Consider the following 27,893-nt stretch of genomic DNA (forward strand, 5'->3'; position numbering starts at 1 on the left):
ATCTTATAAAAACACCTAGTCTTGTAGGATTACTGTTGCTTATACTGTAGCTAACCTTGGCTCTAACCTTAGCATGTGTAATGCTAATAAATAAGTTAATCTTCCTGTCTCATTATCACCTGATTAGTATGCTTGTTATGCAGACAGCTGATCTGAGACAGCAAGAACTTGTTCAAAAGGAACCAAAACCAATAAGAAAAGCAAATGGGGGGAAAACGGAGAATACAAATGTGTCACTGGGACCCCAAGAGGAAACGTTTATAAAGAACATAAATGGTGTCACCAAGGTGCCAGCTATTTAGGAGAAATAAAATGGAAGAGTGCTGATATGCTCAGGGTGTTCATAAAGGAATAAAAGCTGACTGGTGATATTTGGTAAAAAGCAGATCACTTCTTGAAAAGGCAATAGAAGTCTGTTCAAGAGAGTAACACCAAATGGCACCGATCTTGATAATTCAAAGCAAAGGAAGGCAAACTCTCTGCCAATGTTACCCAGCTTGTTATACCAATGGGCTTCCAGATTCTTGCATCAGAAACAAAATAGACTTGAAGATGGATTCAGGAATTATTGAGACATGGCCCTATCTTACCTAGTCTCAGGCGAGATTGAATGACCCTACCTTATTGTGAAGTTTAAAGTAATACTGGAACTGATAATTTTCTACTGTGTTGTGGGGTTTTATGCTGTTTTTATTTGTTTATTTATTTTATTTTTTATTTATTTATTTTTTTGTATTAAAACAACTTACTTAGATTTTGACTGCTGCTGAGCATTGAGAAGAATTTTTAAATTGTGCTGGCTGCTCTTTTTCCCTTTGGAGTTAGTGATAAGTTAGAAGAGGGCCATGCACACAAGCAGTTCAGATTTTTCATTCTAATGTGCACTAGCATACATTTGTCAATGTCTGATTGTCATCAACCATTATGCCACCAATTTGTCTAGTTCTGTTTCCATGAAGCTCATCACAGCTTCCTCTTATAAAGACTTATGCTAAATAATTTTGTCATCTGCAAATCCTGCTGACCTCATTTTTTTGTACTACCCCTCATTTCTGCCTTTCCAGATAATTAATGAATATATTAAGTACTAACTACAGCACAGATCCTTGGGACATACTAATATTAACCTCCTGCTGAATTGAAAACTGACAGCCTAATGAATTAAATTCTCCACATAAGAGCAGTGTTGACAGTAGAAATCAGGATGACTTGTGCTTCGTTCCTAATCTGGAAAAAAAGTCATAAAAAACCCCTAACTTCTACAAGTACGAGCACCTGCAATTTCTACTGCCTTTTATGGGACTTTTTGAAAAAACAGGCTACTGAGCACACAGAGTTTTAGGGAATTCAAACTAACTGCTATTGCCTAGGCTTAAAGAAGCTGAAAATATCTTAAGTAAAAACCAAAAACTTATACAGAGATCAGACTTTTTTTTTTTTTTAATATCCCAGCTTCACGTGCTGTTTAAAGAATCATGAAGCTATCAAACACTACTTTAAGCTTTTGTCACCTGTGAAATAGTTAAAAGAGCATTGGCATGACTATCCTTGCGACTCCAAAGCGTGCTTGGGTATTTCATGGAATGATGCAATCATAGTTCCAGAGATGACGACCTATAGAATTTAGAGGTAGTTTGAACCAGATGGTGCAGTCAGACTTTGTACTCTGATCTGCATAGCAGATTTTAATGTGTACATAATGTATTATATTCTGTTGTATATTCCAACAGCTCGTGCTTTTTCTTCTATCATTCCATGGCAATAACTTAAATCTCCTTTGGAAGGGCTCACCATCCAATAACAGAAATTATTAGGTTTCTTCAAGGTCAGCAAGATGTCCTCATTTTTTTACTTACGTGATATTAGAATGGAAAATAAAATTCGTAATTTTACATTTGAAATGCATTTTATGTACTGCTTGTAGATATGGGGAAATACAGAAGTATCCTGCTGCATGGGTATAGGAGACCTGCCGGGGTGCGGCCTCACCCCAGACCTGTGTGCGGCTGCGGGCTCTACCATATGGAAAGGCCATGAAGGAACCTGAAAGTGACTGGAGCAAGAGCTGGAAGAAGGAAGGGCTGAGGTGTGTGCTGCGAGGGAAGGCTGGGGCAGAGGAGGCCAAGAAGCAGCCGGGCTGTGCTCTGCAGCTCCCTGAGGAGGGGAAGGGAGTGGGAGGCGCTAGGCAGGATCTGGCCAGGCGTGGAGAAATATTTCTTCACTGCCAGGGTGGGCAGGCACCAGGACAGGCATCTGGGAGGGCACGGGTGCCCAAGGGGCACAGGACAGAGCCCTCATTTCCAGCACAGAGTAAAGGCAAAACTGTTTCGCAGGAGAACGGGGAAATTGGAAAGATGCTGCAGTACAGCAACCGGTCTCGTGCTGATGTTTAAAGCATAGAAAATAGCAAACCAATTCAGAGCAGTGTTAACATTTAAAAAGACTCAGAATTACTGTACCTGAATGCCTATTTAAAATTTCTGAGGTGTACATACTGGATTTGAAAGCAAGTAACCTTGAAAAGTTCATAATTCATTCTCCTTAGTACTATTACCTAAGTCATTAAACATATTCACTTGCCTATTTATATATTATATTAATTATTTTCAAGATTTAAGACCTCTGTGCTTTCCTAAATTTCCCTGATGTATTTAAGGGGAAACAAAGGTTGGCATTTTTGTTTGTTTGTCTCGTCTCTTTCTTGTGAATTCTCATCACTCACACATTCATTCAGTTGTTCAGTGAATACCTCATTAATATGATTTCTATCTCTGTATAAAGGCACACGGCAAAAACACTATTATGTAACACTTTGAAAAGAGCTATAAATAGCTTACTTTAATAACCATAAATTTACATTAGAAAGGTAGAGAAACTCTGAAGTGAAAAACATTTATTTTTATCTGATGTTACTGTTTCATAATCTCAGTGTTATCAGACACATCCTGAATAATTTAGTAAGGTCTTGGGGTTTTATACCATCCGGGAAAGTCTTGCATATCAAATGGATTTGTACAACAGGAAAAGAGGTTTTGAAAGAACTACATTTTTCTTTTGGGACTCGATCACGCTTACCTGGTACACATTGAAAAACTACCAGTGACATCCATGGCAGATTAGAGAATGCAAAGAATGGCAGGTTTGGCTCTTAGTTTACGTTTTTGTCGTTGTTTTTCTAAACACAAGTCGTTCTTTCTGAATAATTTGAAATAAATCAACTTCACTGGAACTTAAAATTTTCTTTCCTTACTACCATTATCTGTCTGCCTTAATTATAGAAATTTACTGAATTTATGCCTTCCTTTGGCCAAACATCTTCTTGTGATGCATCTTGGAAGGAAAATACTGGCAGGCATAACCAAAGTGTTCGGTTTTATAGTTGCTATAAATCCATCATTGACTCTGTAGAGAATAGTTGTAAGGCTGAGAGGATGTTCTCATAAAATCTTCAATAGGCGTATGAAGACACAGAAAGTCTAATACAGTAAATTGAACATGATAACTCCACTAGCAAAGAAAGTGATAAAGAAATAATTAAAAAATGAATGTTGTTTTATATACTGTGTCTATGATACCTATTCTGAAGTAATGAAATGTAATGCCCCCTCTTGCACTTCAGTCTCTGCAGGCGGAGAGGAGCAGCTGAACAGAGACGTAATGCAGAGGCAGCTACCTCCTGTCAGCAGGACCGATGCCAAATCAATGCGAGTTTTGCCAGTCAAGCTTTGCAGCTGTGTGCATTTGTCCGTAGGTAAGATCATCCATATAATTTTTAAATAATGGATGGTTATAACCAAATGCTCAAATACAAGGAACAGCTAATTCCCACCACCCTTTCCATATTAATGAGGGATACCAGTTGTAATATCTTATTCCTCTGTTGACTGTTTAAGTACCTTCTTGCACGTAGGACTACTTTCCATACTTCCTCAACTGATGTTTTTTTGATGGAGATAGTTTACAGGGCTCTGCAGCTGTGAGGAGGGAAGCAGACAGCAAACTAAGCAGGAAGAAAGCACAGCAATGAAAGCCATGGAGCTCGGGAAGGAGCTCCATGGCCAGGAAATACATGTAAATACCACTGGCCAGGAAATACACATAAAGCACTGTACTTTGAGAACACAGATGAGTAAAACAGACACAGTGGGGGCAGCTCAAGTGTCATCAGATGAGGCCTGATAAGGAGGAAAGAAACTGACCATCTTTCCCAGCTATTTCGCAGGACAGAATTTTATTCTTCAACTTAAACACTGAGAGCATCAGGAAAAAAGTCCCATCTCCATCATTCTTGCCTGAATTTACTATTAGTTGTCTTTCTCCAAGTCTGTTATCATAGAATCATACAATATCCCGAGTTGGAAGGGACCCATACGGATCATCAAGTTCAACTCCTGGCACCGCACAGGTCTGCCCAAAAGTTTAGACCATGTGACTCAGTGCACAGTCCGATCGCTTCTTACATTCAGACAGGCTTGGTGCAGTGACTACGTCCCTGGGGAGCCTGTTCCAGTGTGTGACCACCCTCTCGGTGAAGAGCCTCTTCCTGATGTCCAGCCTAAACTTCCCCTGCCTCAGCTTAACACCGTTCCCACAGGTCCTATCGCTAGTGATAATGGAGAATAGGCCACCTGCCTCTCCACTCCCCCTCGCGAGGAAGTTGTAGACTGCGATGAGGTCCCCCCTCAGCCTCCTCCTCTCCAGGCTGAACAGGCCCAGTGACCTCAGCCGCTCCTCATACGTCTTCCCCTCTAGGCCCTTCACCATCTTTGTCACCCTCCTCTGGACACTCTCTAACAGTTTAATGTTCTTTTTGTACTGTGATGCCCAGAACTGCACACAGTACTCGAGGTGAGGCTGCACCAGCGCAGAGTAGAGCGGGACAATCACTTCCCTCGACCGACTAGCGATGCTGTGCTTGATGCACCCCAGGATACGGCTGGCCCTCCTGGCTGCCAGGGCACACTGCTGGCTCATATTCAACTTGCTGTCAACCACAACCCCCAGATCCCTCTCTGCGGGGCTGCTCTCCAGCGTCTCGTCGCCCAGTCTGTACGTATAGCCAGGATTGCCCCATCCCAGGTGCAGGACCCGGCACTTGCTTTTGTTAAACTTCAGGTGGTTGGTGATAGCCCAGCTCTCCAATCTGTCCAGATCTCTCTGCAAGGCCTTTCCACCCTCATCCGAGTCCACAACTCCTCCAAGTTTGGTGTCGTCAGCAAATTTGCTCAGAACACCTTCTAGTCCTACGTCCAAATCATTTATAAAAACATTGAAGAGGAATGGCCCTAAAATGGAGCCTTGAGGGACCCCACTGGTGACCATCCGCCAGCCAGATGTGGCCCCATTTACCATAACCCTTTGAGCCCTGCCCGTCAGCCAATTGCTCACCCATCGTATAATGGTTTTGTTTAGCTGTATGCTGGACATTTGTCCAGTAGGATCCTATGGGAAACCGTGTCAAAAGCTTTGCTGAAGTCCAAAAAGATCACATCAGCTGGTTTCCCTTGATCGACTAGATGGGTGATCTTATCATAAAAGGAAATCAGATTTGTTAGGCAGGACCTACCCTTCATGAACCCATGTTGGCTGGGAGCAATGACTGCATTGTCCCTCAGGTGCGCTGCAATAACTTCAAGGATCATCATCTCCATAATTTTACCAGGCACTGACGTGAGACTGACAGGCCTGTAATTGCTAGGGTCTTCTTTCTTACCCTTCTTGAAAATTGGCACAACATTGCCAGCTTCCAGTCTACTGGGACCGTTAGCTGCCCTTTTCGTTTCCTACTCAGTTTGCTGTAAGCTTCTTGGATTCTCTGCCAGAACTTCATCCTTAACGGAACAGTCCTTTCATTAGGCGTGCTACTATTACCTCTCTCTCTTCAGACTCTAAATCACGCAATTATTTATTTGGAAGGTCCATGAGGGCGGCAGCACAGAACATTTTGGTTGCTGCACTGAGTGAGCTCTGACTCCCCACGTATAACCGGAGTGCCCGCACGGTTTGATGGCGTGTGGCGTATTCACCTGCGGCACAGGGAGCCCAAGGGGCGCTGCTGGACCGGGTCTAGTAGATATAGAAAGTATAACTTACATACTAACTTACGTAACTACTACCTATGTATCTACAATATGCAGTAGTTATAGTGCATATATGCATGGTGCACTTTAGAATAACCTTCTCATTGCCCTGTTATTTTGCTGGAGTTTATCCTCTTGATGTGCACTTGTTTGGTGTTGGTTTTGTTTGTTTGTTTTGGTGAAGGAGCATTTCTGAAGACTTCACATTATCCAGACATTTAAAAACAGGGAAAGCCTGAAAATAAAGTCAGGTGCTCGTCGGCCAGTTTCGCTTTCCGAGGGCAGCCTGGAAGCCGAGGCTTTCGGCGTGGCCAAAGTTTGACACAGCCTCGCGCACGGCGCCCTCACCGCGCGGCTCCCGCCGGGCAGGGCAGGCCCAGACCTTCCCCGCGGGGCCCGACCCGACCCCTTGGGGCCCGGCCCCTCCGCCCCCGGCCCTGCCCCGCCGCTGACGTCCCTCCGCCCGCGGCTCCCGGCCGCCCTTTCCCGCTCCCCGCCGGCGGCGGCGGCTCCCCGCGGCGGAGCATGGCCCCCCCCGCGCCCCGGGCGCTGCCGCTCCCGCTGCTCCTGCTGCTCCTGCTCGTCCTCCAGCGCCTCGCCGCCTCCCCCAAGCTCAACATCCCCAAGGTGCTGCTGCCCTTCACGCGCGGCACTCACGTCAACTTCACGCTGGAGGCCAGCGAGGGCTGCTACCGGTGGTGAGTGCGGGGAGCCGCCGCGGCCCGGCCGCACCTGCGGGGAGCGAGGGAGGGACGGAGGGAGGCGGGGAGGGAGGCCCCGGGCCTCCCGCGGAGCCCCCCAGGGAGAGGCCGGGCGGCCGCCTGGCGGACTGCTGCCCCTTTCGGTGCGCCCTTTGCAGCCGCTGCAGGGGGGCTGCGTGCAAAGGATGGGGCCGAAGGGACCCTCAAGCACCACTAGTCCCAAACGTGCCCCCCCCCGCCGGTCCTGCTGCCCCTCAGTGCTCTGGCACCCTGGTGGCAGTGCCCCGCTGCACCCAGAAAGGGGGTCCGGGGTTAGGGTGCAGCAGGCACCCAGCTGCAGCGCAAAGCTGAGGTGGGGTGGAGAGCCTCCTGCTGAGGCGGTAAGGGGAGGCCGTGTGTCACCTGGGGAAAGCCAGGCCAGGTTTTCCGGGATGAACGTTCCCCTGGTTCCTGGGGGCCTCCAGCACGGCCCTCGTGCTCAGCACCCAGAGTCCTGGCGGGGAGGCCCACGTGGGAGCCGAATCTGGGTTGGGTCAAGCACCAGGGGCTGAAGGCAAACGCCTCTGTGTGCACAGGTTTAGAAACTGTCGCGGCCTTCATGTTAAGTAAACGTTATCAGCTCCTCATCCTTCCTTTAATATGCTAGAATTGTAATTTGGATCAGTAATACGCAGGAGGTACCCGCATGAAAAAGCTCTAGCAGTCAGGAGATGTTTGGGATGATCCTTTTGTATGTGCCAGATGCTAGTAGCACTTTTTAGTTGTTACTTGTGGCTGACAGTTACTAAAATACGTTTTCTAGGGTTATTTTTTTTCTCTGTGGGAGTTTTTCTGGTGGGCCTATGCTTCTCATCCCTGAGCTAGTTACAGGCCTTTGATCTGTGCAACTTACGCACATGAGGACGTTCACATATACGAGAGCGGTAAGAAGAGCTGTGCCAAAGTTGACTGGGAGCAAGTTACTCGATAGAGCTGCATATTGTCACATAATTTAATTTTATGCACCATTTTTACAACAAACTCACAAGTACAAGGCTTTTCTGTTTTCTTACTGTAATCTGTAAAAACTGAGTCCTTTAAAGAATTTTCTGTATGTAGTGAGGTACATTCTAGAAGGGTAGAAAACTCGTCAAAGGACTAGTAAAATCTGCAAGGTATAGATTTTTTTCCCTGTTTTGTTAGTGCCCTGCTGGGGGATGGCTACAGCCATTCATGCATGTGCCAGATGCTGTCTGTCAGAAGCCTGTAGGTGTTTGTAAGTCTCCGGGACCTACAGATGAAAAGAGGTAGGAATGTACTCCAGGGAAATAGCCGATTTGGTCCGCACGCATCTCAGCTGAGCGTGTTTGTAGGCACTTCAGAGCATGGTACGCTGGTGCTGTTTACCAGCTACGGGGTCATAGCCCTTGTGCAGATGCTCTTCAGTCTGCTTTTCTATCCTCTATTCTGTTTGCCTTCAGAGATTCATTTCAGTTGAGAACTAAGGAAACTACACTGACTTCATACAGTGTGCCATCGTTTTCTCTACTGAGGTTGTAAATGTGTATTTCTTCACTTCTGCTTTGCAGGGGCTGGCAGGATGTGGGTGGTAAAACTCAACATGTGCTTACAAAATGATCAGAGGAAGCAGTAGCTAGGAGGGGTTGAGCAGAAGCAGAAATACTCGCTGCGGTGCTCTGAACATGTTTGTTAGACTGCATCTGTGGCTCTTTCCCGCTATATCCTTGCCCTTGAAGTCCTCAAACTGTGGGGTATTGGGAAGAACTGTACTTTGGAGGGGCAGGTTGCTCTGTATTGACTGGCTGACAAGTTTCCTGTACTTTTCTGAAAAAGTCGTTGGCAGGAGCTATTACTGGAAGAAGGCCGTTAAACTGAACAAGTTCAGAAGTACCAAGCGTAATGACTTCAGAAGTAGTGACTGCATCTGTAAGATGGGGGGGGGCTTGCATGTGTGAAATCAGGAATTCAGAGCGGAAATGATCAGATTGGAGCTGTGTCTGAAGAAGGGACTGAGGTGCTGCTGTAGTGTAACAGCTTTCATACGCTGCCTCCTACCCCCCAGCCACCCATGTTACACAGCCTATCTGCAAATGATGTCCTTTGAGTTTGTGAAGAACTGCATCAGTCATCCTGTTGTGGTTTAACCCGGCTGGCAGCTAAACACCACACAGCCGTTCGCTCACCCTCCCCCCTCCCTCTCTGGGATGGGGGAGAGAAACGGGAAAGAGAAGCCGGTGAGTTGAGATAAAGACAGTTTATTAAGACAGGAATATAATAATAACAATAATAATAATAATAGTGATAATGATAATAGTATTAATAATAATAATGTGTAAGAAAACAAGTGATGCACAATGCAATTGCTCACCACCCGCTGACCGATGCCCAGCCTATCCCCGAGCAGCCGGCCCCCCACCCCGGCCAGCCACCCCTATATATTGTTTAGCATGACGCCAGATGGTATGGAATACCCCTTTGGCCAGTTTGGGTCAGCTGTCCTGGGTCTGTCCCCTCCCAGCTCCTGCTGCACCCCCAGCCTGCTCGCTGGCAGGACAGAGCGAGAAGCCGAAAAGTCCTTGGCCTGGTGTAAACACTGCTCTGCAACAATTAAAACATCAGCATGTTATCAGCGCTCTTCTCATCCTAATCCAAAACATAGCACCCTACCAGCTACTATGAGGAAAAATTAACTCTGTCCTAACTGGAACCAGGACACATCCCAAACATTCCAAATTCATACCTAATTTCTTGAAAAATCAGCCTATAACATGTTGTGACTGAATTGCTTTCCAGTTTTCCAGTTTCTGTGGTACTTTGAGAGAAACCAAAACCTACATGCAATGGTGCTGTTGCAGTAGTTGGCTGGCAAAGGGCATTTTCTAGCTCCTTATCTCGTGTTTCTGATACTGGTTTGTAGATAGGTCTTATCAGTCCATGGGATATATGTGATGGCTTACAGTACTCTAAAAAAATACATTAGAGTTGCTGACCAAGGTCTGTAACTTTGTTTTAAGTCTGGCAATCTAATCTCTGATACTCAGCTTTTTTGTTGTTGTTTTTGATGCCTGTTTTACCAGAGGCCTAAAAAAAAGTCTTTGATTCTGACTGAAGAATGGCTAGTGTGAGGTACTGATTGTCATTTACCATGTTACAAAATGACTTGTTTTCCAGTGATTGTCATCTCCTGCTATCCTTGCTCCGTTCTTTGGTTCCCAGCTGTGCTGCATTTCCTCCTTTCAGGGCCGTGGCAGCAGGTAGCAAAACGCTCTCTTGTCTTGAGGAGGTGCCTGCTTTCCCAGTGTGTCTTCAGGCTCCTGCAGACACCAGCAGGAGCTCAGAATCAGGCTAAGTGACACGGGTCCTGCTGCCGTCCGCATCACCTGCGGCTGGCTCCTGAGGATGTTGGCTTGAAACCGGAACGGGTGGCGTGAGTGTCTGGCATAGATCTTCTGCCAGAGCTGAAGAGGCACAAGAAATAGCTGTGGTTTTTATCTTAACAAATGTGTCACCCTGCAGTGTAGGTTTACTGTTGGGGAAACAACTTCTGAATCTGATCATATCCTGCCCGGGAAGGAGGGCAGGCAGAGCAGGGACTCTTGTTTCTTAGTTTGGCAGCTTTTGCTGCTGAACACTTAATGAGATGCTCTTTAGACTTTTGCTCTCTTCAGTCATGGGTCTCATCTTAGTAATCTAAGTTTTAAGGGTGTCTGCATACGCTAAGGTTTAAACAGACCGGATTATTTGAAATAATGCAAAAATGTGACATCTGTGTTTTAGCATTAAACTGCCATTTTTCAGTTTATTTTCTATTTTCTAATTTAAAATCAGGCTAAGCTAATGTCAGAACAACTTGTGCAGACCAACCTTTGTTTATCGCGTTCTCTTAGTTGTGTGTGTGTGTGTTTTTAAAACACGACGCTGAGTAGCAGCGGGGCAGTGCAGCCTGCTGCTCTCCTTCACGCAGCTAGGCAAGGGACAGAGATAAGCACTTACAGCGAAACGCTTTTGGCCACCTGTTGGCTTGACAAAGCATGCAAGTTGCAGCTGGGCGGCTGGGCTGGACTGCAAAAACTATCACCGCTGGCTTAGTCTGCTTCCCCTGAAGTTAGCAGGCATGTCAGTTGATCACCATTACAAAATCTCATGAGTGCTTCATCCTTGGTTTGTTTTGTGGTGTGTGATGTTTCCATTTGCCTTTAAAGAAGAACTAGATTGAGGATTTTTTGCCGCTTTTTGTTTTCCTATTACAACGTGAAACATCCTAGGAGAGGACTGAGTGAACAACAGAGATAATCTCCCGCTGGGTAGTTGAAAATCCTTAAGATTTGAGGGAACTCTGCCAGGCTCCCTCTGTGCTGCTTTTGGAATGGATTCAGTTCCCATCCTTGGTTCTCTGGGAATCTACTTTTTATCATACAACTACAGTTGCCTGTATGCTGCTCTGCCTCTTGTTTGTTCATTTTTGTATGCCAACAGTGTTAGCCCTGAGAGTGAGTAGCAGTAAGGCACATGCTGTATTCGTCAACCCAGTCCTACCAAACTCTTGAAAACCTTTACTATGCAGTTCCTCTCTGGTTACACATCTGCCTATGTAATCCTAAAATACTTGATCAACTGACCGTTATGGTGCATCTCTCTCTGCAGAGGTGGATTTTTGCTCATACAGTCAGTTGCTTTTAGTCTGAAGATCTGAAGAAGCAATGCAGTATGCTGAAGCAATAAAAATTAGCAGAGTATTGCTAAATTTAAGGAAAAATATTTGCCGAATCTTTAACCAGCTGATAAACAGATTAAATATGATCCTCGAAGTATTCATAGGTGATATCGCAGAACAGTCCATGAAAAGTACAGGAATAGGGCCGGGTATATCTGTAAATCATGACCTTGGCATGCAGTTCTGTGTCCAAGGGGGAAAAACTCATGAATGAAATTGAAATCAGCAAGAGGGCTGGCTGTCTTTATTGCAAGTTTCGTCAATTCCTCTGCAAGTAGGATTTTATCCAGAAGGAAACAGATATTGGGGTTTCTCTTAGCTCCCCCCTCCACCACCTCGCTCTTCTTTCTCGAGCCTCTTCCCCTGCCCTGCTCTTTCTTCTAGACACTGGTATGGGATTGAGAGCTAGTGCCAGAAATGCTTCCCGTTGCTTGCTTCTCAGGATCTAATTTTGACCTCTGACAAGCTTAGCTTTCACTATCACACACTGACGTGTTGCTGAAGACCTGCTGTAAGTGGGAGATGATACAAACTGCAGTCTTTGGTGCCATTTTAAAGCAAAAGTTTCTTGTCCATCTAGAACACGGTAGCGATCCCTTCGTGTATTACAGCAGAGTAATGCCACTGCAATACGCAGCCTTTTTGGTTAGTGCTTTAACCTTTGCGTACTTGGCCCTGAATTAGACATTGGTTGAAAACAGAATGTGTGTTTTTTAATGTTGCTGAATGGTATCGAGGGGTTATCAAATATTTCAGAGGTTAGTGTTTAAAAAAAAAAAAAAAAGAAGAAGGAAAAGAAAGAAAGAAAGACCATCACACAGACCATTTCATGAAATAAATCACAACAGGCCACGCTTCACCTAACAAGTTCAGGCAGTTGCCTAAGATAAAGAGACATCCTATTGGGAATAAAATTAAAAACGTATTTGTATTAGGGAAAAAAAAGCTATAAAATCAGCTGATATTCTACCTTTACCAGGTAGTCCAAATAGTATCTAATCACTCCAGTGTCAACTAAGAGTTAACCTATAGCTGGCTGTAAAAGCTTAGAATTGTCTTTGTAATTGGAGTATGTGTAAGTTTACAGCTAAAATTTAGTACAAACTTCTAGTTTTCCTTTGTTCCTGCCTTTTTCTAATCTGAAAAATATCCTATAATTAGGTTTAGTTTCACAATAGTGCTGTTGGTGCTTACTGTAGTGGCTGTGTGCTGTGGTCCTGGATGGTATATTAAAAGAACCAACACAAAACATGGTGAAACCCCTGTTGCGTAGTAAACACAATCAGTTTCAGAGTACAGAAAAGCAAAATATCAAATTAATCAAGAAATCTCATAGCAGAGATTATTCAACAACGTGAAGAACTAAATAAAAGCCAATTCCATACATATATGCTTGTTTAAAAAAACGCCTGCCTGCTTATTAAGGGAGATCTGCACCCTCAGCTTAAAAAGTCTACAAGCCAAGTACAAAAAAAAGCTTGCATGCTTGTGAATACCAATGTTGTTTAAAGAAACTTGCTGAATGTTGGGAAGCTGCTTCATGCTTGCCTAGGTAGCTATAGAATAACAGGAAAATAACTAATGGTCATTCTTTAATTAATCACTGTGTAGGAAATTCAAATTCTAATAATACAGAAAGTCATTATTTTAGGAACAGTGTAACCCTGGTATAAAAATGCTCATATTTGTGTGCATTGCTTTTAGGTATCTAGAATATAACAAACAATTTTGAGGTTTAAGCTTTTAATTGGGGTTTAAATTGTCCATTGCTTCCTGCTGCGGGTTGTCATTTCCTTGATCAGATGAAATATTTTGAAATTTCTGGGTGAGCAATTGCTGCTGTTGTTTCAAAACCCTTTAAAACTCATCTTTCTGTGAGCAAAACGTTGGAAGCACACCAATGGGATGAATTAATAATTCATTGGATTAATGGATCTTGCCCAAGATAAAAATATGATAATGCTCCGCAGTGCCTAATGAACCCGTATGCCTCCATTAGCATGCACAATTAAAAATGTTCTGACTACTCAGTGCCCTTGGATCACCAGCTTGGGGGCCTTGCTGTATGGACGGGTGCAGTGCGATACGATCCAGACCCACGCGCAGGGAACCAGAGAGGTGGCCCAAGCTTATTTGCTTCCTGAAGCCCCTGTAAGAAATGCTCGCTTCCTGTCTTAGTGACTGCCTCGAACAAAGTGGGTGGTGGCGTTTTGCTTGACTGGACTCGTGGACCAAGTCGTGCTTTTTGTTACTTAAATCTGCAGACCCTGGTTTTACCTTTCTGCAGTGATTGCAAGCCAAGTTCCTAGACTGCGATTGTTATCTCCAAGAAAACCGAGCATGTTGTGATACCTTATTTTTTTTGAAATGGGTACATTTTCAGTCAACAAGACATTTGTCTTCCCTGTTTTGTTCCGGTTGGCTATGCCAGTAACAGCAGTGGGTACAGCTGGTGCCTGCAGAGAAGGGTCTGCACGCTGCTGCTGCTGGCTCGAAGCCCCCCGCCAGCCCCCTGCCAACTTAAAAGCTGTTTCCCGTAGCTCCCAGGTAGGTGGTTTTGAACCTCCTCCAAAGAAAAGCCTGAATCAGTGCAGCTCTACCACCTTTACCGGGTGGGATCCTGGTAAATGGTTTAGATTGCATTCGTCAGATAACTAGATGGCTTCATCAGAACTGCTGCCATCAGCTGGGAGAACAGCTCCTGACTGGCTTTGTCCTCAGGGCGTGCTTCCATTGTTTTAGTCCTTCAAAGGACCCTCGTGAAAGAGCTTGGAGTTATGAACCCTGACCAGCAGCGATGGCTGCCAGGCACCAAGATGCTCCTGGTGGGTGGCATTTCTGTGTCCTGTGTCCCTGTGGCAGCTCCCGCAGGGGCAGCACCAACAGATGGGATCTGCCCTGCTCCTGGGGCACAGGGGTGACCTCCTGGTGACAGCTGCTTTGAACACTGGCCTCAGCTGTACATTGGTACACTCAAATTTAATTTCAAGAAGCTTAGTTTTCTAATATTTATTTGAATTCCTCCCCCCACCCCGAAGTAAGAGCTGGGCTTCGTGTGAGCTTTCCTTGAGTTAATTTCTGGAGCAGTTATCTTCAGAAAAGCCATACAAGTCAGAGCAGGAAGCAATAGGTGCATCAATTTTAAGTCAAAATTCCTTCCATATATGCTTAAATTTCACCAAAGATACGACTTTGCATGTTTTACAGCATCACATACTTTGACTAAACAGAGTAAATCAGTACTTCTTAGTTTCTTAATTAAAAGAGTGTTCTCACTTGTTCAGTCACAGCAAACGTGTGTAATTGTGGTGTTCTGCCATCAGGAGCCCCCCGCCCCCCTTTTTTTCCAGAAGGCTGTCTCAAACACCTGGATGCCAGTGACAAGTAGCGAATGGAACTTTTCTTAACAGCTGTTAGCTAGAACTGTTTTACCTTCTACTTCAGTCTTGTGTGTGTGTGGTTTTGCTCGTTGTTCCACACCTCTAAGCTAATAAATAGCCAGGCCAGAGGTTTTGTAGCTCTGGAAATAGCTGGAGATAGCTCTTAGGCTGAATTGCATTTAGCGGTGAAGTTGCCACAGTAGAGGGAAATGCGCTTTTGTCTGTCTGGGCTCTGGTGGGCCTCTGGTTTGTGCTTCCTCCCTTTTCCAACCCAGGCTCACTCTTGCTGAAGTCCCTGATAAGCTGTTGTACTCCATCTCCTGTGAAAGTCAAATTCTTACTATGTAGCACATCTAATGTAAATTATTTAGATGGTTTTTAAACCAGCCCTTTGACTTCTCTCTAGCAGCAGTTTAACTCCTGCTAATGTAACTACATAATCTTGTAGGTCCTCCACCAGGCCAGAGGTTGCAAGCATAGAGCCGGCAGACCAGGGTGAGCGCCAGTGTTCGCGGAAGGCTGTTGTCCAGGCACGGTCCTCGCAGCCCATGCGTCTGACAAGTATCATCTTTGCTGAAGATATAAGTAAGTTCTAACTTCTGTAAGCACATCATGCTTGTTTTGGACATCCTGGCATCATCTAGAAACAAAGTAGAGATTTAAAAGTGCGTGAAACAACAAGTGTCCATTCAGATGCATAATCATTTTGCACTTTCCATAGGCTGTTTTTTAAAGTTCTGTTTCTTAAAGGCCTGGAATTACTATTGATGAAGCATCCAGAGGAGCAGGTAATTTAAAAAAAAAATAAAGGCAATGATTGTGGAGGCTGAAAATACTTTGGCCTTTAGAAAGCTGGAAATTGCCTTTGTGTCTATCATACAATGTCGCTGGTTAGTTCTTACAGTGACAGGTATGCAAAAGCAGATGGCTGAGTAAATAATCTTGCAGTCACTAAATCAAGCAGGATATAGGGTTTTATGGTCTCTGGGTAGCAGTCATTAAGTTCTCTAGGACACAAGCTGTGTCTGACAGTTGTGCTGTACAAACTCTTAATATGCACTTAAAGTGTCTGTCACTGTTAGCGTAGTTGGAAATCACAATTTTTTTTAAAAGATTTATTCTGAAGCTCAATGAGGAAGGGAACTGTGAGGAAGGGAACTACTTTTCTTGCTTGTTTAGCCACAGTTACCACTTGACCGAGAGTTTCTTAGTCAAGGTCATGACCTAATTTCACTTCCTTCAATGTCAGTGTCTTGTGTCATCAGCTTAAATTTGGGGTGAATTTTGTCTTGCTAGTGCTATTGTTTGGATGATGAGCACTTCCAGTGCTGCTGATTCATGTGCTCTTTTTAACGTCTCTTCAAGCGACTGGACAAGTTCTTCGTTGTGATGCTATAGTTGATATAATTCATGGCATCCAAATTGTGTCCACAACAAGAGAACTTTATCTCGAAGATTCACCACTAAAGCTAAAAATTCAAGCTTTGGATTCTGAAGGTAAGCAATTTACTCGTACTGAAACTCTTCATTGTTTGGTATGTGCACTGGTTTTATTTGCGACACAATTTGAATGTTAAGCCAAGCAGAGCAATTTAAAGGGAGTTCTCTGGATAATGCATTCAGTGACCCATTGTTTTCCTTTAGGTATAAAACCTACATACCCAACTACCTGAATAGGAAAATCAAATGCTGCTTGATTTCTAACGTCTTTTTCTTGCCTTTTTTCCTTACTTGCCCAGGACAACTAACTCTGGTGCTAAGAGTATTTTAAAAATCAGGTTTTAAAATTATTACAATGAAGATATCAGCTATTAGCAATCCTACCTTCAGGTCAGGAGTAAGAATGTAGTGGAAGAAGACACAACACTTGTTCTGTTGAAATGTCATGTCAGGATTTAACTAGACTGAGGAATATGAAGTAGTCTTTTTTTTTTTTTTCCTTTTGAGCTGAGATGTTTTAATGAATTTTGTGAAGGGACGTTTTGTGTCCAGTCAAGCATACAACAGGACATTCAAAGATGATATTAAGGACCAACCACCTCTTGGTTGGATCAGTGTTTTTGATTATTATAGAAGCACTTCTTCTTGGGAGGTATAGTTTAGATTTAATCCCTATCCAGCGCATATGGATCAAATCCATAATTATTTAGTAGGAGCATAAAGCTTCTGCTTATGATACTGTTTCTTGCTTCAGAAGGAGCTATGATTCTGGTAAGAATTTCATGCTTTGTTTCAACAATCAATTTTTATGCACACATGAACACTCACATGGACTAAACGATTTTTAGGACAGCTAATGGAAAGGAAATGATATGTAAAACAGCTATAAAAACTTGAATCGTTCATTTTGAATAGTTAATGAGCCCATCGTATGTTTGTTTAATTGTAAAACCACAAGTGTCAGGTTATGTATGACAATAATGTTAATAATGAAAAGTAATTTTGTTTTCTTATGCTACATGTAAGACCAGATTCTTGGTTTGGTGTTTTGACAACCTCTCAAGCATACTCAATGGACAAATTTGCCTTGGAAGCCATCCAACTTTGAAGTTTGAACATGAGCAGTGGTTTAAAACCCAGGGTGAACTTTTAATCTAAATGATTGAAACAAAATGTTTGTTAAAAGCCTTAGGACTAAACATCCCAACATGAAGTTAGGGGGTTGGAATACATTTTAAAGCTTTGAAAATCAGTTCCTTTTGATCCAAGTAACTTGGGTGTCTGTGCTTCTGAATTCAAGTGGTTTTTCTCTTAATATTAAGAAAGAGGAAAAAGTCAAAATAAAATGTTTATTCAGTTCTATGAAAATCTGGAAAAATCTACTTAGTTTTGCTGAAAACTTGCACACCCCACAGAGACTGAGTACATTGTATTAGTCTGTGTACTATGCAACCTAGGTTAAAAAGTTATGTACCAACTGTGATCTGTTTGGGACAAATGGTGATTATTGCATCTTATATTGCCAGATTATTGCATCTGGTATGCGTTAGATCATTCATTAATATTGATGCTTCCACTCCTGTGAGTACTGATATACCTTCAGGAATAGTTTTGTTCCTTACTCTACCATACATATTTTCCAGTTTTTCTTTTTTTCTTTTTTTGTAAATATTTTCTACTTATAAAAAGGCATACAAAAAAGTCATTTTTTTTTTTTACCTGTTGAGCTTTGCTGAAGTTATTTTATTATGAATTAACTAGAGAAGAGTTAAATAAGAGAGAGACTGGTGATTTCATTTTAAGATTTAAATAAGTTTGAAGAATTGTCAGAATAAATTTGAGCTCTTCTGTTCAGTTTCTTCAGTGGTACTGTCACATCTCCACATCTAGAAAGACTTTCATAAGCAGGAGTAGTTTAATTCATGTGAATAAACCATTTTAATTATGGGAACCTAAAAAACCCCAAACCTTCCAGTAATCCTTTTAGGTATTTAGAAAGGGTAGAAATCCCTTAACTTGAACAGAGTTTGTCATGCCATAATAACGCTCATATGACAGACCTTCAGCTTGTTGAAACAGAGGCCTAACAAAATGATGATTGTCCTGAAATTTACAGCCGTGTTTGAAGAACTGCAGCTGTGTATTGCCTGGTCATTGTAGCAGTGCGTGGAGCTAATACTTTAGGGAGATTTGAATGTTTCCTACTTTTCTGACTTTCTGCAGATTACATTTTGATCGTGTCATAGTAAACTTGTAAAAATGATATTTTTTTTGGTTTTACATTTAAAAACTTTGAATTTCTGTGTGGTACTTGCCCCAATTCTGTATGGTGAACTAGCTGTAAAAAATCAGGTCAAAAGGATTTTCTGGAGTAGGAAAAAAAAATGTTGCTTTTAGTTGACTATAACACTGTTTTAATGTGAAAAAACATTTTCTCTATCAATTTAGCATTTTTTTTGAAGTATTTCAAGACATCTTCCAAAAGCATAAGATGGTCTGCTAAAATTACTGTGGATATTTTTTCAGTCTGGGAATGACAAGCAAATTTTTCATAGGACAGTGGTATACAGGGAACTGAATTAAAATGTGAAGTTACTGCTACATAACTAGAATGCTTTGCAAACTTAATCTTTGTAAAACTGATTAAAGTAGTCTGGCATAGTCTTTGTGAAAGAATTGCTGGGGGCAGTTGGGGATCTGAAGTATATTCAGTCTTCTGGAGAGATGATACAAAGTAATTGTAGTTGTTTGATATTCAACTTGTTCTAAGAGCCCTGTGATACCACCACTAAAGGTCAGTAGGGCTTTTGTCTATGGATATCTGAAAGTCTCCATGGTTTATCCTTTTTACTCTTACAGGGGTTTGAGGATGTTGGGAGTACAATTTAGTTCACTAAAAATGCTTGTTTTCCACATCTAATCCCATCTATGAGGCATCTGGTAATCTACAGTGTTGTGATTTTTTTTTTCCCCTCATCCCAACTCTTTCTTAGCTGCTTCCAGAGTACCTTACCTAACTGCAGCTTTGACAGTAGTGACCGCCTTTTTCTTTTTTTCCTTTTTTTCTCTGTTCCTCTTCTTTTTCCCCTGTACTAATAGTTGAACATCAGGTAGCAATTCCCTCTGTAACTCTTTAGGAAAAATAAAAACCCTCCACATGTACAGTCCCCAGTTAGAGAGATCTACCCATAACGCTTGAGAGCAAATGGATTTTGGGTGGGTCATCAGTGATTCTCCCCTCATCCAAGGTGTACTTGGTCTTCTGTGACTCTAACCCAAGGAAACACAGCAGGTCCTGCCTCTCCGACAAGTCTCGAATCTGCACTTGCTGTCTCTGTAACCTGATGATATAGGAAAGCTTTTTTACATCAGTAGTTGTATAAAGACTGAATTATTTTCAGAGCACAGGTCTCAGCCAGCAGCGACCTTTGAAGAGCCTGTGAGGGTGATGCTCTGGCTAGCCAAGGCGGCCTGTTTGACACCCTTGTGATCCTGCAGAGGGGCAGGGACGCGTTCGGCGCTCATGGCAAGTGCTGTGTTACCTGTCTGCCTCCCTGGTGCTGCCTCTGGTAGGGTTAACCTGTGGCTTGTTGCTGCCATCCATGCTGTGGAGATCACTGGTCCTGCCTTGAAGGAGTAAGACCCTGCATCACCTGGGGAATGCCCACCACCTCAGGTTGTCTTTGACAACCTAAGTTTGTCTTTGTAGTGGGGGACCCCAACAGGAGCCACGGCATCCAGGCCAGATGAATGGCAGTTCCAAGTCTGTAAGGAAGCATTTGTGCTTGTGATACCAGTTTGCTGCAGCATTGGCTGTGTCCAGGCATCACTTCTCCATAGTGCCATAACTTGCTTTTTTCTCCGCTGGCCCACTTTATTTTCAATTGGAGCAAGAAAAAAAAGTGTCGTACAGCTTTGCAAAGCTAATGCATGTATCATTAAAGAAAGCTAGACTTGATTGTGTGTTAAATAACACAGTACCAATCAATTTTAGTTATATTGCTATGTTCATTTTGGGTTTTTTGTTTGTAGTCCTATTTATTTGGGACTCAGAGATGTCCGCAATAAGTTGTGTACAAATTGGAAAGAGAACATAGGCTGTAAGTTGCATTGTCCTGTCTTAAAATCTTCTTGCACCTTAAAGGTGTAATAAACATTAAAGCATAAGAATTTGAGAATATATTTGCTTTGATTCTTAGTTTAATGTAAATCTGAATGTCAAGGGAAGGAACACGATTGAAAATGTAGTTTAAAACGTAGTAAATACTGGGATTTATTTGTCCCAGCTGACGCTGCAAGACCCATCTTGAAGATGAGATGTGCGTATTTTATTTTATTTTTGGAAGATGAAGTGGTATATGGCATTGCAAGCTAGACAGACAAGTGGTTGACAGAATTGTATTGAATTTGCACAGGTCAGTAAAGCAAAATAGATTGTGATTTTTGTAATTAAATACTGGTAGTTCTCTTAGGGATAAGATAAAATTCCTAGGGAAAAAAGCTTGTGTTCCAGGAAGACTTTATGGGTTGTTACTTGTTTTTGTTTTAATTTACTTGCTTGTTTCACAGGAAACACTTTCAGCACATTGGCAGGATTAGTCTTTGACTGGACAATAGTAAAAGACACGGAGGCTGATGGCTTCTCAGATTCCCACAATGCATTGCGGTAAGTTCATTTACATTGTTCTCCAAAAAAAAGCAAATCTCCTGTCCTTTGGGTTTGCAAATATTTCCCCACATCTAGGCAGTTAACTAAGCTGACACCTAAAATAATACTTGTGTTGATTGTTTTGTGCCTATGTGTACGTCTTTTTATTTCCTTTTTTTTTTTTTTTGTACCTACTCAACTTCCTGGACACTCTCATCCCTGTTTAATTTAAAAACTGATAGCGTTAATGAGCAGCCCAGGTAGCTCTAATCCAATAATCCAATGAGTAGAGAACATTTTGTGCGAAGATTTAAAAACAAAACAAAAAACACAACAGAAGGCAACAGAAAGGGGCTTCCATTCCAGAAAGGAGCTCTACTGGCTCATAGAGCTTCAGGTTTCAGTCAACACCCAGTTCTGGCACTGAAATAGCTTTCAGAGTAGCTAACATTTAAATCCGAATTGGCCAAGTGACTGCTTGCAAGCTAGATACAGCTCACAAGGCTAGATGGAATAATTCAATGAAAGATATTCAATATAGTTCCTTTCAGACAAGCAATGAACGGAAAGCAGTTGCTTGATAAATAAGCCATGATGGTTGGTTCATTACCAGGTCTGACTCAAAGAATAAATTTACTGCAGTTTAGAAGAGCTGTGTTTTATGGAAACTGCTATCTGAAGACCTTAAAAGTGCTTTTCAACTCATTAATGAGGTCAGTGTTTTCCAGTGCCCTTGTATAACAGGGGAAATACAGTTTCCCTCTGTTTAATGGAGGTGGAGTTCTTGCTCAGAAGTCAAGGAGCTCATCTGTGGTAGGGGTAGAAAAAGAATCCAAACTGTACGATTTTCTTTGCTCCTACAGGTATGTCACCAGACCATCTCTTGCCTCTGTTTTCTTTGTCTTTTTATTCACTATCTTCTCTATATCCTTTTATGGTGTTGATTTTGTTGTTCTGGTCTTCAGCTTAAAGTAATTGAACTTCAGTGGCTTCAAACAGAAATTTCAGTTTGCATCCTTATTAAACTACTGAAGGCTACTTACCATTATCTTGATGGAATGTTTTTCAAGTCGTACTCTGAGAGCTCTATCTTTACACTGACACCAACATACTAAAAGTAAAATGGTCAACAACACTGGGATCCTTTTCTCTAGCAGTGTTGTGCTAGTATTCATTGTATTAAATGCCATGGTGAATTTTGACATTGCTCAATGGGAATGTTAGCAAAAATACATCCCTGACACCCTTGAATCTGACCAGACTGCAAACACGTGAAACGTGGATTTTTCTCACAAAAAAGGTTACAGATGCTTCTCAAGTACAACATTAATCAAAACTTCCTTAACATACAGTGATCTTGTAAGATTAAATATTCAAACTCATATAGCAGAGGCTTCAGTTACTTCAAAAACAGGTTCCAACAAAACGTAGATAGATTGTAGGGACATAGTAACATAGGAAACTGTCTTCTTTCAAAGAACCTGGCTTTATTCATATGATGCTTGACTATAATGTGGGGAAATCAGCTCTCTAAGAGAATAAATGACTATGGAAAAAAACAACACAATACCTACTAAATGCATCCAAGCTTCTTCATATCGGTCAAAGTTGTGTTATGGTTCATTAAGCTGTTACTTTTATAAACATAAGCTGTTGGTCTTTCACATCTGCTGTTCCACAATAATCTAGAGAGCTTTTGCAGTCTACATGTAGTGTAAAAACTGGAGGGACCATTGTAGACAACATGTGCAGTTTTCTGATATCTTTTTAAGGCTGACAAACAAGCTTCAAACAAACTTTTATCAGTCACGCAAATTAACTGCAGATATGTACAGGAATAAGTAAAATTTGGATATCTGGTCCCAGGCAGACATCTTAAATTTGCTTAAGACATGGAAATGGCTATGAATAGATGGTAGTGGTGTTTCTGTGTGGTTTTACAAAGATTGGTTTAAATTTTTCTGCTCACTTCTCTTTTCACCTTTCAGTATACTCAAGTTTTCAGAATCCACTTATATTCCACCCTCTTATATACTGGAGATGGAAAAAGTTGCCAAGCAAGGAGATACCATTTTGGTGTCTGGAATGAAAACAGGGAGCTCTAAATTAAAAGCAACGATACAGGAAAACGTCTATAAGGTAAGAAACTTGAATGTGACGTTCTATTTTTTTAATTTAGTTTTATAATCCAGTGTTATAGGAGTACTGTAAATTTGCCCTGCTGTATTGTTCCTTATGATGTCAGTTGCTACTGGGGATATCAGCACTGCCTTAGTCTTACTGGATTGACTCTAGAGTCCATATCACAGAAGGTGACAGTACTAATTTTGATCTCCATGAGAGGGTTGGAGTTTGCACTTGCCCTGATGCAGCTGCCTTACCCAGGACAGTGCATGTCCCAGACATTCTTTCTAAACCTGACTCTCTGACAAAGACCCTGAAGCAGAAGAGTATGCTTCAAGTGCTTCTGTAAGATTTTATTACTCCTGATTGTCATTCATATTACATATATAATTAGAATCATGCTGGGTAGTGCATTGGCCCTTTAGGTTTGTTTGTTTTTAACTAGAACTCTTTAGTTCTTAGAATGAACAAGTAGCCAAAACAAGGATTGTTATCTTGGATATACCTTTGTTTCCTGTTGTGCTTGAAATGAGTGTCATACAAATACTTCATTAGTTTCTAATTCTACCTTATTAGGTCCTGGTTTCCCAGGAAGGTCTTTGGAATAAAAATGTCAATGCTATAGGAGTGTTAAACTGCAGTATTGGCAGTCTTCCCGGTTGTTATATAGAACCGTTCTTACTTTGTAACTTGAAGTGACTGAGTTTTTCAGTTATCTCTGGTAACAGTATGGCTTTTTCTGTAATAGCAATAACACACACAACCATCTAAGTTGTTTGTAAATTCTGACTCCAATACTTGGCATTTTGCTAGTATCAGTTCAGTTTCATACCTAAAAATCTCTTGTAAAAAACGTGTTTTTTTTCTGAGGTTCGTCTCATATCTGCAGTCTGGTTTTGCAGTTTTGTTTTATTACATGTGGTACTTAATGTTTTTATTTAAACCAGACTTATCTTGGACTATTGAACCTGCACCTGTAAAAAGTGTTCTATGGAAATATTCTAAATCAATGTAATACTAGTAATGTGGCAGAAATGGTAGGATATGTTGAGAAATGTGTTTTTGTTACAGGTTTAGCCTTGATAAATAATTCTGATGAATATAGTTACTCTAAAATTATACAGTATTAGTCTGACTCAATACTTTTTCTTGAGTGCTTGTAGCTTGGTTGGTTTTCTGTTTTAACGTTTTTCTGAATTAGTTTTGAATGAATACTGTCAGTGCAATTGAAAAGATATTACTGCGTTTGCAATTTTTTTTTTGCTTGTGGTTAATAGTTCATTTAAATCTTTCATTCTGCCAGACGACACATTTTCAGTGAACATCCCTTGAGCAACCACGATATACAGTTTAAATTATAAAACTGTATGTTTTCTATTGTATTCCTAATGTAATAGACCAGTGAGTTTGATACAGATTCCTTAATGAAGTTATAAAGGATCTCTTTTATGGAGCTGTCTTGTTTTACAGTAGGCAAAAAGAATTTCTGGATGTCTAAACAGTCGCCGTGCATCAGTCTCAAGTATTCCTGTGTTCTTCAGAAGACTAAACTAAAACGATGCCCAATACAGACTAGTTTTTCTTCAGCCTTGCACGATATTACTGAACCATGCGTAGATTGGAATTGCTTCTCCATTTTGGTTGCTGGGGAGACTGGCAGTAAAGAGAGAATAAAATCAAAGAAAGTTGTTTCTGGAATGTGTCCAGAAAACTTTCATTTCACTTTTCCTTTTGAACCATGTCCAGATTATTCCTCCTTTGTCTCCATTTCTCACTTTGGAAATGGTGGTGATAGCGAGTATTTGAAGTACAAGGCATGCTTCATTAATGTTTATGCTTCTGAGATCCATAGCTTCTAAATGGTATAGTGATCTAAATTATCATCAGGCTCCCTGATGCTAAAACAGGAGTTAGGAAAAAGAGTGACTAAAGGAAGTTGTGCTTGAAATTGTGACAGTGGATGAACACAGCTAAGCTACTGCTGCTAAAGCAGCAGCGTACTGCCATGCAGGATAGGCTTGCACAGCGGTATTAATGCAGGTGCTGGGAAGATACAGGAGCGGGTTCAATAGCAGCACTGCTGGCTTCCGCCAGGCATGTGGTGGGTATCGCTCTGCGTGTACCCTTCTGGGGGGAAGGAAGATCCCCGGTCCCTTTGAGTGATGGGAAAGCTCTGACACCCTCCTGGCACACAGAGCTTAATTTGAACAAGTTTTGTTGTCTCTTTTGGATTAACTTTTTTTGGGGGTTGATGCACAGAGCAGATCTACATACAATTCATTGTCTTCTGCATTTCCCTGTCTTTGCAAAACTTGATAATAAAGAGCTACTTACAGAAAGTATTATTTTTCATTATAGATTCTAAGCTATTGCTGCTTGTTATGTTTCAAACAAACAAGTGAATTGCTTTTTCTTTTTTTCTCAATCAATAGCATGTACATCCTGCAGAAGTCAGATTGCTTATTTTGGAAAACATCCTTTTAAATCCGGCATATGATGTTTATCTTCTGGTAGGAACATCAATTCAGTACAGAGTTCAGAAAATAAGACAAGGGAAGATTACAGGTTTGTCCTGTTATGTTTGTTTTTAACAAGTGTGTGAATTTTTCACTGCAGGGAAGTATTTAATTGGGTTTAGATAGGTTTGTTACTATATAACAAACAACAGAACAATGAAGGTTGTTTTTCAAAATCACAATGATACAGCCATTTAGGATTTCTCTCATAAAAATTATGACTATAAAGGATATAATCTCACAAATTTGTTGAGGACGTGAAGGTAAAGGTAACTTAGAATAGGAACTAGTGCTATCATTTTAGATGCAGTAATATATTTCACATTGACTAAGAAACAGTGTCTGACTTACTAATCTAAATTTAGTTTAAGAATTTTTTATAACAGGGAATGTTCTGTTGACAAATGGATTTGTTCCATTTCTACAAGTGTTGGTTAGCTGATTCTACCTCCACTTAAAGGTGTGGAAGTTTGTAATTACATCCCTTGTTTACAAGGAGCCTGTGCTGTTGATAACTTTCTTTAAACAGAACGCAAACGGCTAGATACGAAATATTTGACTAGGTCCATCAGCAGCTTATAGAGAAGAATAAAGCAGCAGAAGTCATCAGTAACTTGCAGAAAGTAACTTCACCGCTTTGGAAGCTGGGAATGAATTGGATGTTAGGTCTGAACAGTGGGATGATACCAGTTGAAAACTGAAGCTTCAAAGAAATGAAAGTTAGGCAAAGTAGCTCATTTTGTGTGCATGTGTGCTGAACACACAAATGCTGTTTCTGCAAGACATTAAAAATACTGATTTAATGCATGCACTAGGCATCAATAAAAATTAATCAGCAATAATTAGCAGCATCCAAACACTGACACACTTGCTTTTATTATTTCATATGTTGTCTTGTTTTATGTGCAGAATTAATGATGCCGTCTGATCAGTATGAGCTGCAGCTCCAGAACAACGTGCTTGGCCCTGAGGGAGATCTGTCTTGGCCGGTTGCCCAGTTGGACCAGGCAACATCAGTTGTAACTGCAGTGCAGCAGGGACAAACTAATCTCGTACTTGAGCACAAGAGTATCCTTCCTAGGTGATGCTTTTCCATCCAGATCCTTGTGGCAGGAGACAAACCTCCAACCCTTGGCAGCGCAAAACGATAAAATTACCCACATTTGTACTGATACCCTTGAAAATCAGGAGCACCTGATGGAGTATAGAGAGCAGCACTGCTGTGAATTCAGTCTTAAAAGAGTTGCCTGATGCCTTGAAATATTCTAAGAAACTAGGTTGGAAAAGATCAGTTAAATCATGTCTGCTTTCCTCAGTCAATGTGGGAATGTGAAGGGGCTTTATTTAATTTTTGTATTCAGAGCAGTATTCTCTGTTGGGATGTCTCCAAAATGCTCTGTGTCTTTCGGGATAATGGGGATAACATTTATCATTAATGTACGATTAGCTCTAAATATCTCAAGGGGCACAAGGACCCCTAGGAACATGCTGATCTTGACTTCTGTCAAAACTTATCTGTTCCTTTACTGAAACTTCAGGTATTCGCATGCAAGGGGTTTCCAGGTTACCAAACAGCACTATATATGTTGTAAATCCTGGTTATTTAGGTTGGTACTGGCTTAATTTTCCTGATTGCTTTATAACGTTTCTTGTAGTAGTTCTTTTGTTGGTGTATTTCTGTGTGTATATATATCCTTTTATTTCTTGTATGACTTATCCTAGAAAAATCATTCATAAAGTTAACTCAATGTGAAATGGGTTTAGTAGTGAACAGTTATTTTCTTTCATCTCTTTAATCAGCAACTTAAAGCAATTAAGGGACATCTTAAGAGCGTGGCCAACAGAATTCTAATGTTTTTATTCATTACAAAAAGAGGATGTTGGTCTGTGCCGTTCAATATTTTCTGTTTTGTAGGTTTTACGGTTCATCCAGGTGACAGATGGGTCCTAGAAACAGGCAGACTTTATGAAATTACAATAGAAGTATACGATAAATCAAGCAATAAGGTGTATTTATCTGAGGTAAGTGAAATGTTGATATGCTTCTGAGTGTCTGTGTCCTAAATCCTGTCTGTCTTTTAAATTAGTTGAACAGTTTGTTTACATAGAGCTATGACTTTCAAAGCTGCTTGTTTTCCTTCCCCTGTGCTTTTTTTTTTTGTGTAGTAGTTTGTGTGAAAGTGCCCATTAGAGTGTAAATGCTGTAGAAAAACTGGAAGAAGTGCGCTTCAAATATGTAGCATAGGCCCTGCACTGGAAATTGCAGTTGTGGAGAGGCAGTACTAGTGTT

General features: G+C 41.5%; 2 protein-coding genes across 5 annotated transcripts in view; one reads left to right on the forward strand and one right to left on the reverse strand.

Annotated features, from left to right (window-relative positions):
• HDAC11 (histone deacetylase 11) overlaps positions 1-15,316 on the reverse strand; it is a 53,177-nt gene extending 37,861 nt beyond the window's left edge. Inside the window, exons 1-2 of one of the 3 annotated variants that reach the window (XM_083796426.1) lie at positions 6,738-15,316; positions 3,760-6,315 (exon numbers count right to left, since the gene is read on the reverse strand). In XM_083796426.1, the coding sequence (XP_083652552.1) occupies positions 4,420-5,427 (1,008 nt within the window). In that variant the 5' untranslated portion in view covers positions 5,428-6,315; positions 6,738-15,316 and the 3' untranslated portion in view covers positions 3,760-4,419. Of the gene's footprint in view, positions 1-3,759; positions 6,316-6,737 lie in introns of those variants that run through there. The other 2 variants (XM_083796425.1, XM_083796429.1) reach the window with 2 other exon arrangements.
• NUP210 (nucleoporin 210) overlaps positions 1-27,893 on the forward strand; it is a 76,356-nt gene that overhangs the window by 3,702 nt on the left and 44,761 nt on the right. Inside the window, exons 2-11 of one of the 2 annotated variants that reach the window (XM_083796375.1) lie at positions 1,925-2,086; positions 3,620-3,751; positions 15,324-15,460; positions 16,241-16,372; positions 20,885-20,981; positions 22,952-23,102; positions 25,520-25,652; positions 26,513-26,671; positions 27,142-27,210; positions 27,519-27,625. In XM_083796375.1, the coding sequence (XP_083652501.1) occupies positions 2,034-2,086; positions 3,620-3,751; positions 15,324-15,460; positions 16,241-16,372; positions 20,885-20,981; positions 22,952-23,102; positions 25,520-25,652; positions 26,513-26,671; positions 27,142-27,210; positions 27,519-27,625 (1,170 nt within the window). In that variant the 5' untranslated portion in view covers positions 1,925-2,033. Of the gene's footprint in view, positions 1-1,924; positions 2,087-3,619; positions 3,752-6,524; positions 6,779-15,323; positions 15,461-16,240; positions 16,373-20,884; positions 20,982-22,951; positions 23,103-25,519; positions 25,653-26,512; positions 26,672-27,141; positions 27,211-27,518; positions 27,626-27,893 lie in introns of those variants that run through there. The other variant, XM_083796376.1, reaches the window with a different exon arrangement.

This window comes from Anser anser (genome assembly GCF_964211835.1).
Source record: "Anser anser genome assembly, chromosome: 12".
NCBI classification, from domain to species: domain Eukaryota; kingdom Metazoa; phylum Chordata; class Aves; order Anseriformes; family Anatidae; genus Anser; species Anser anser.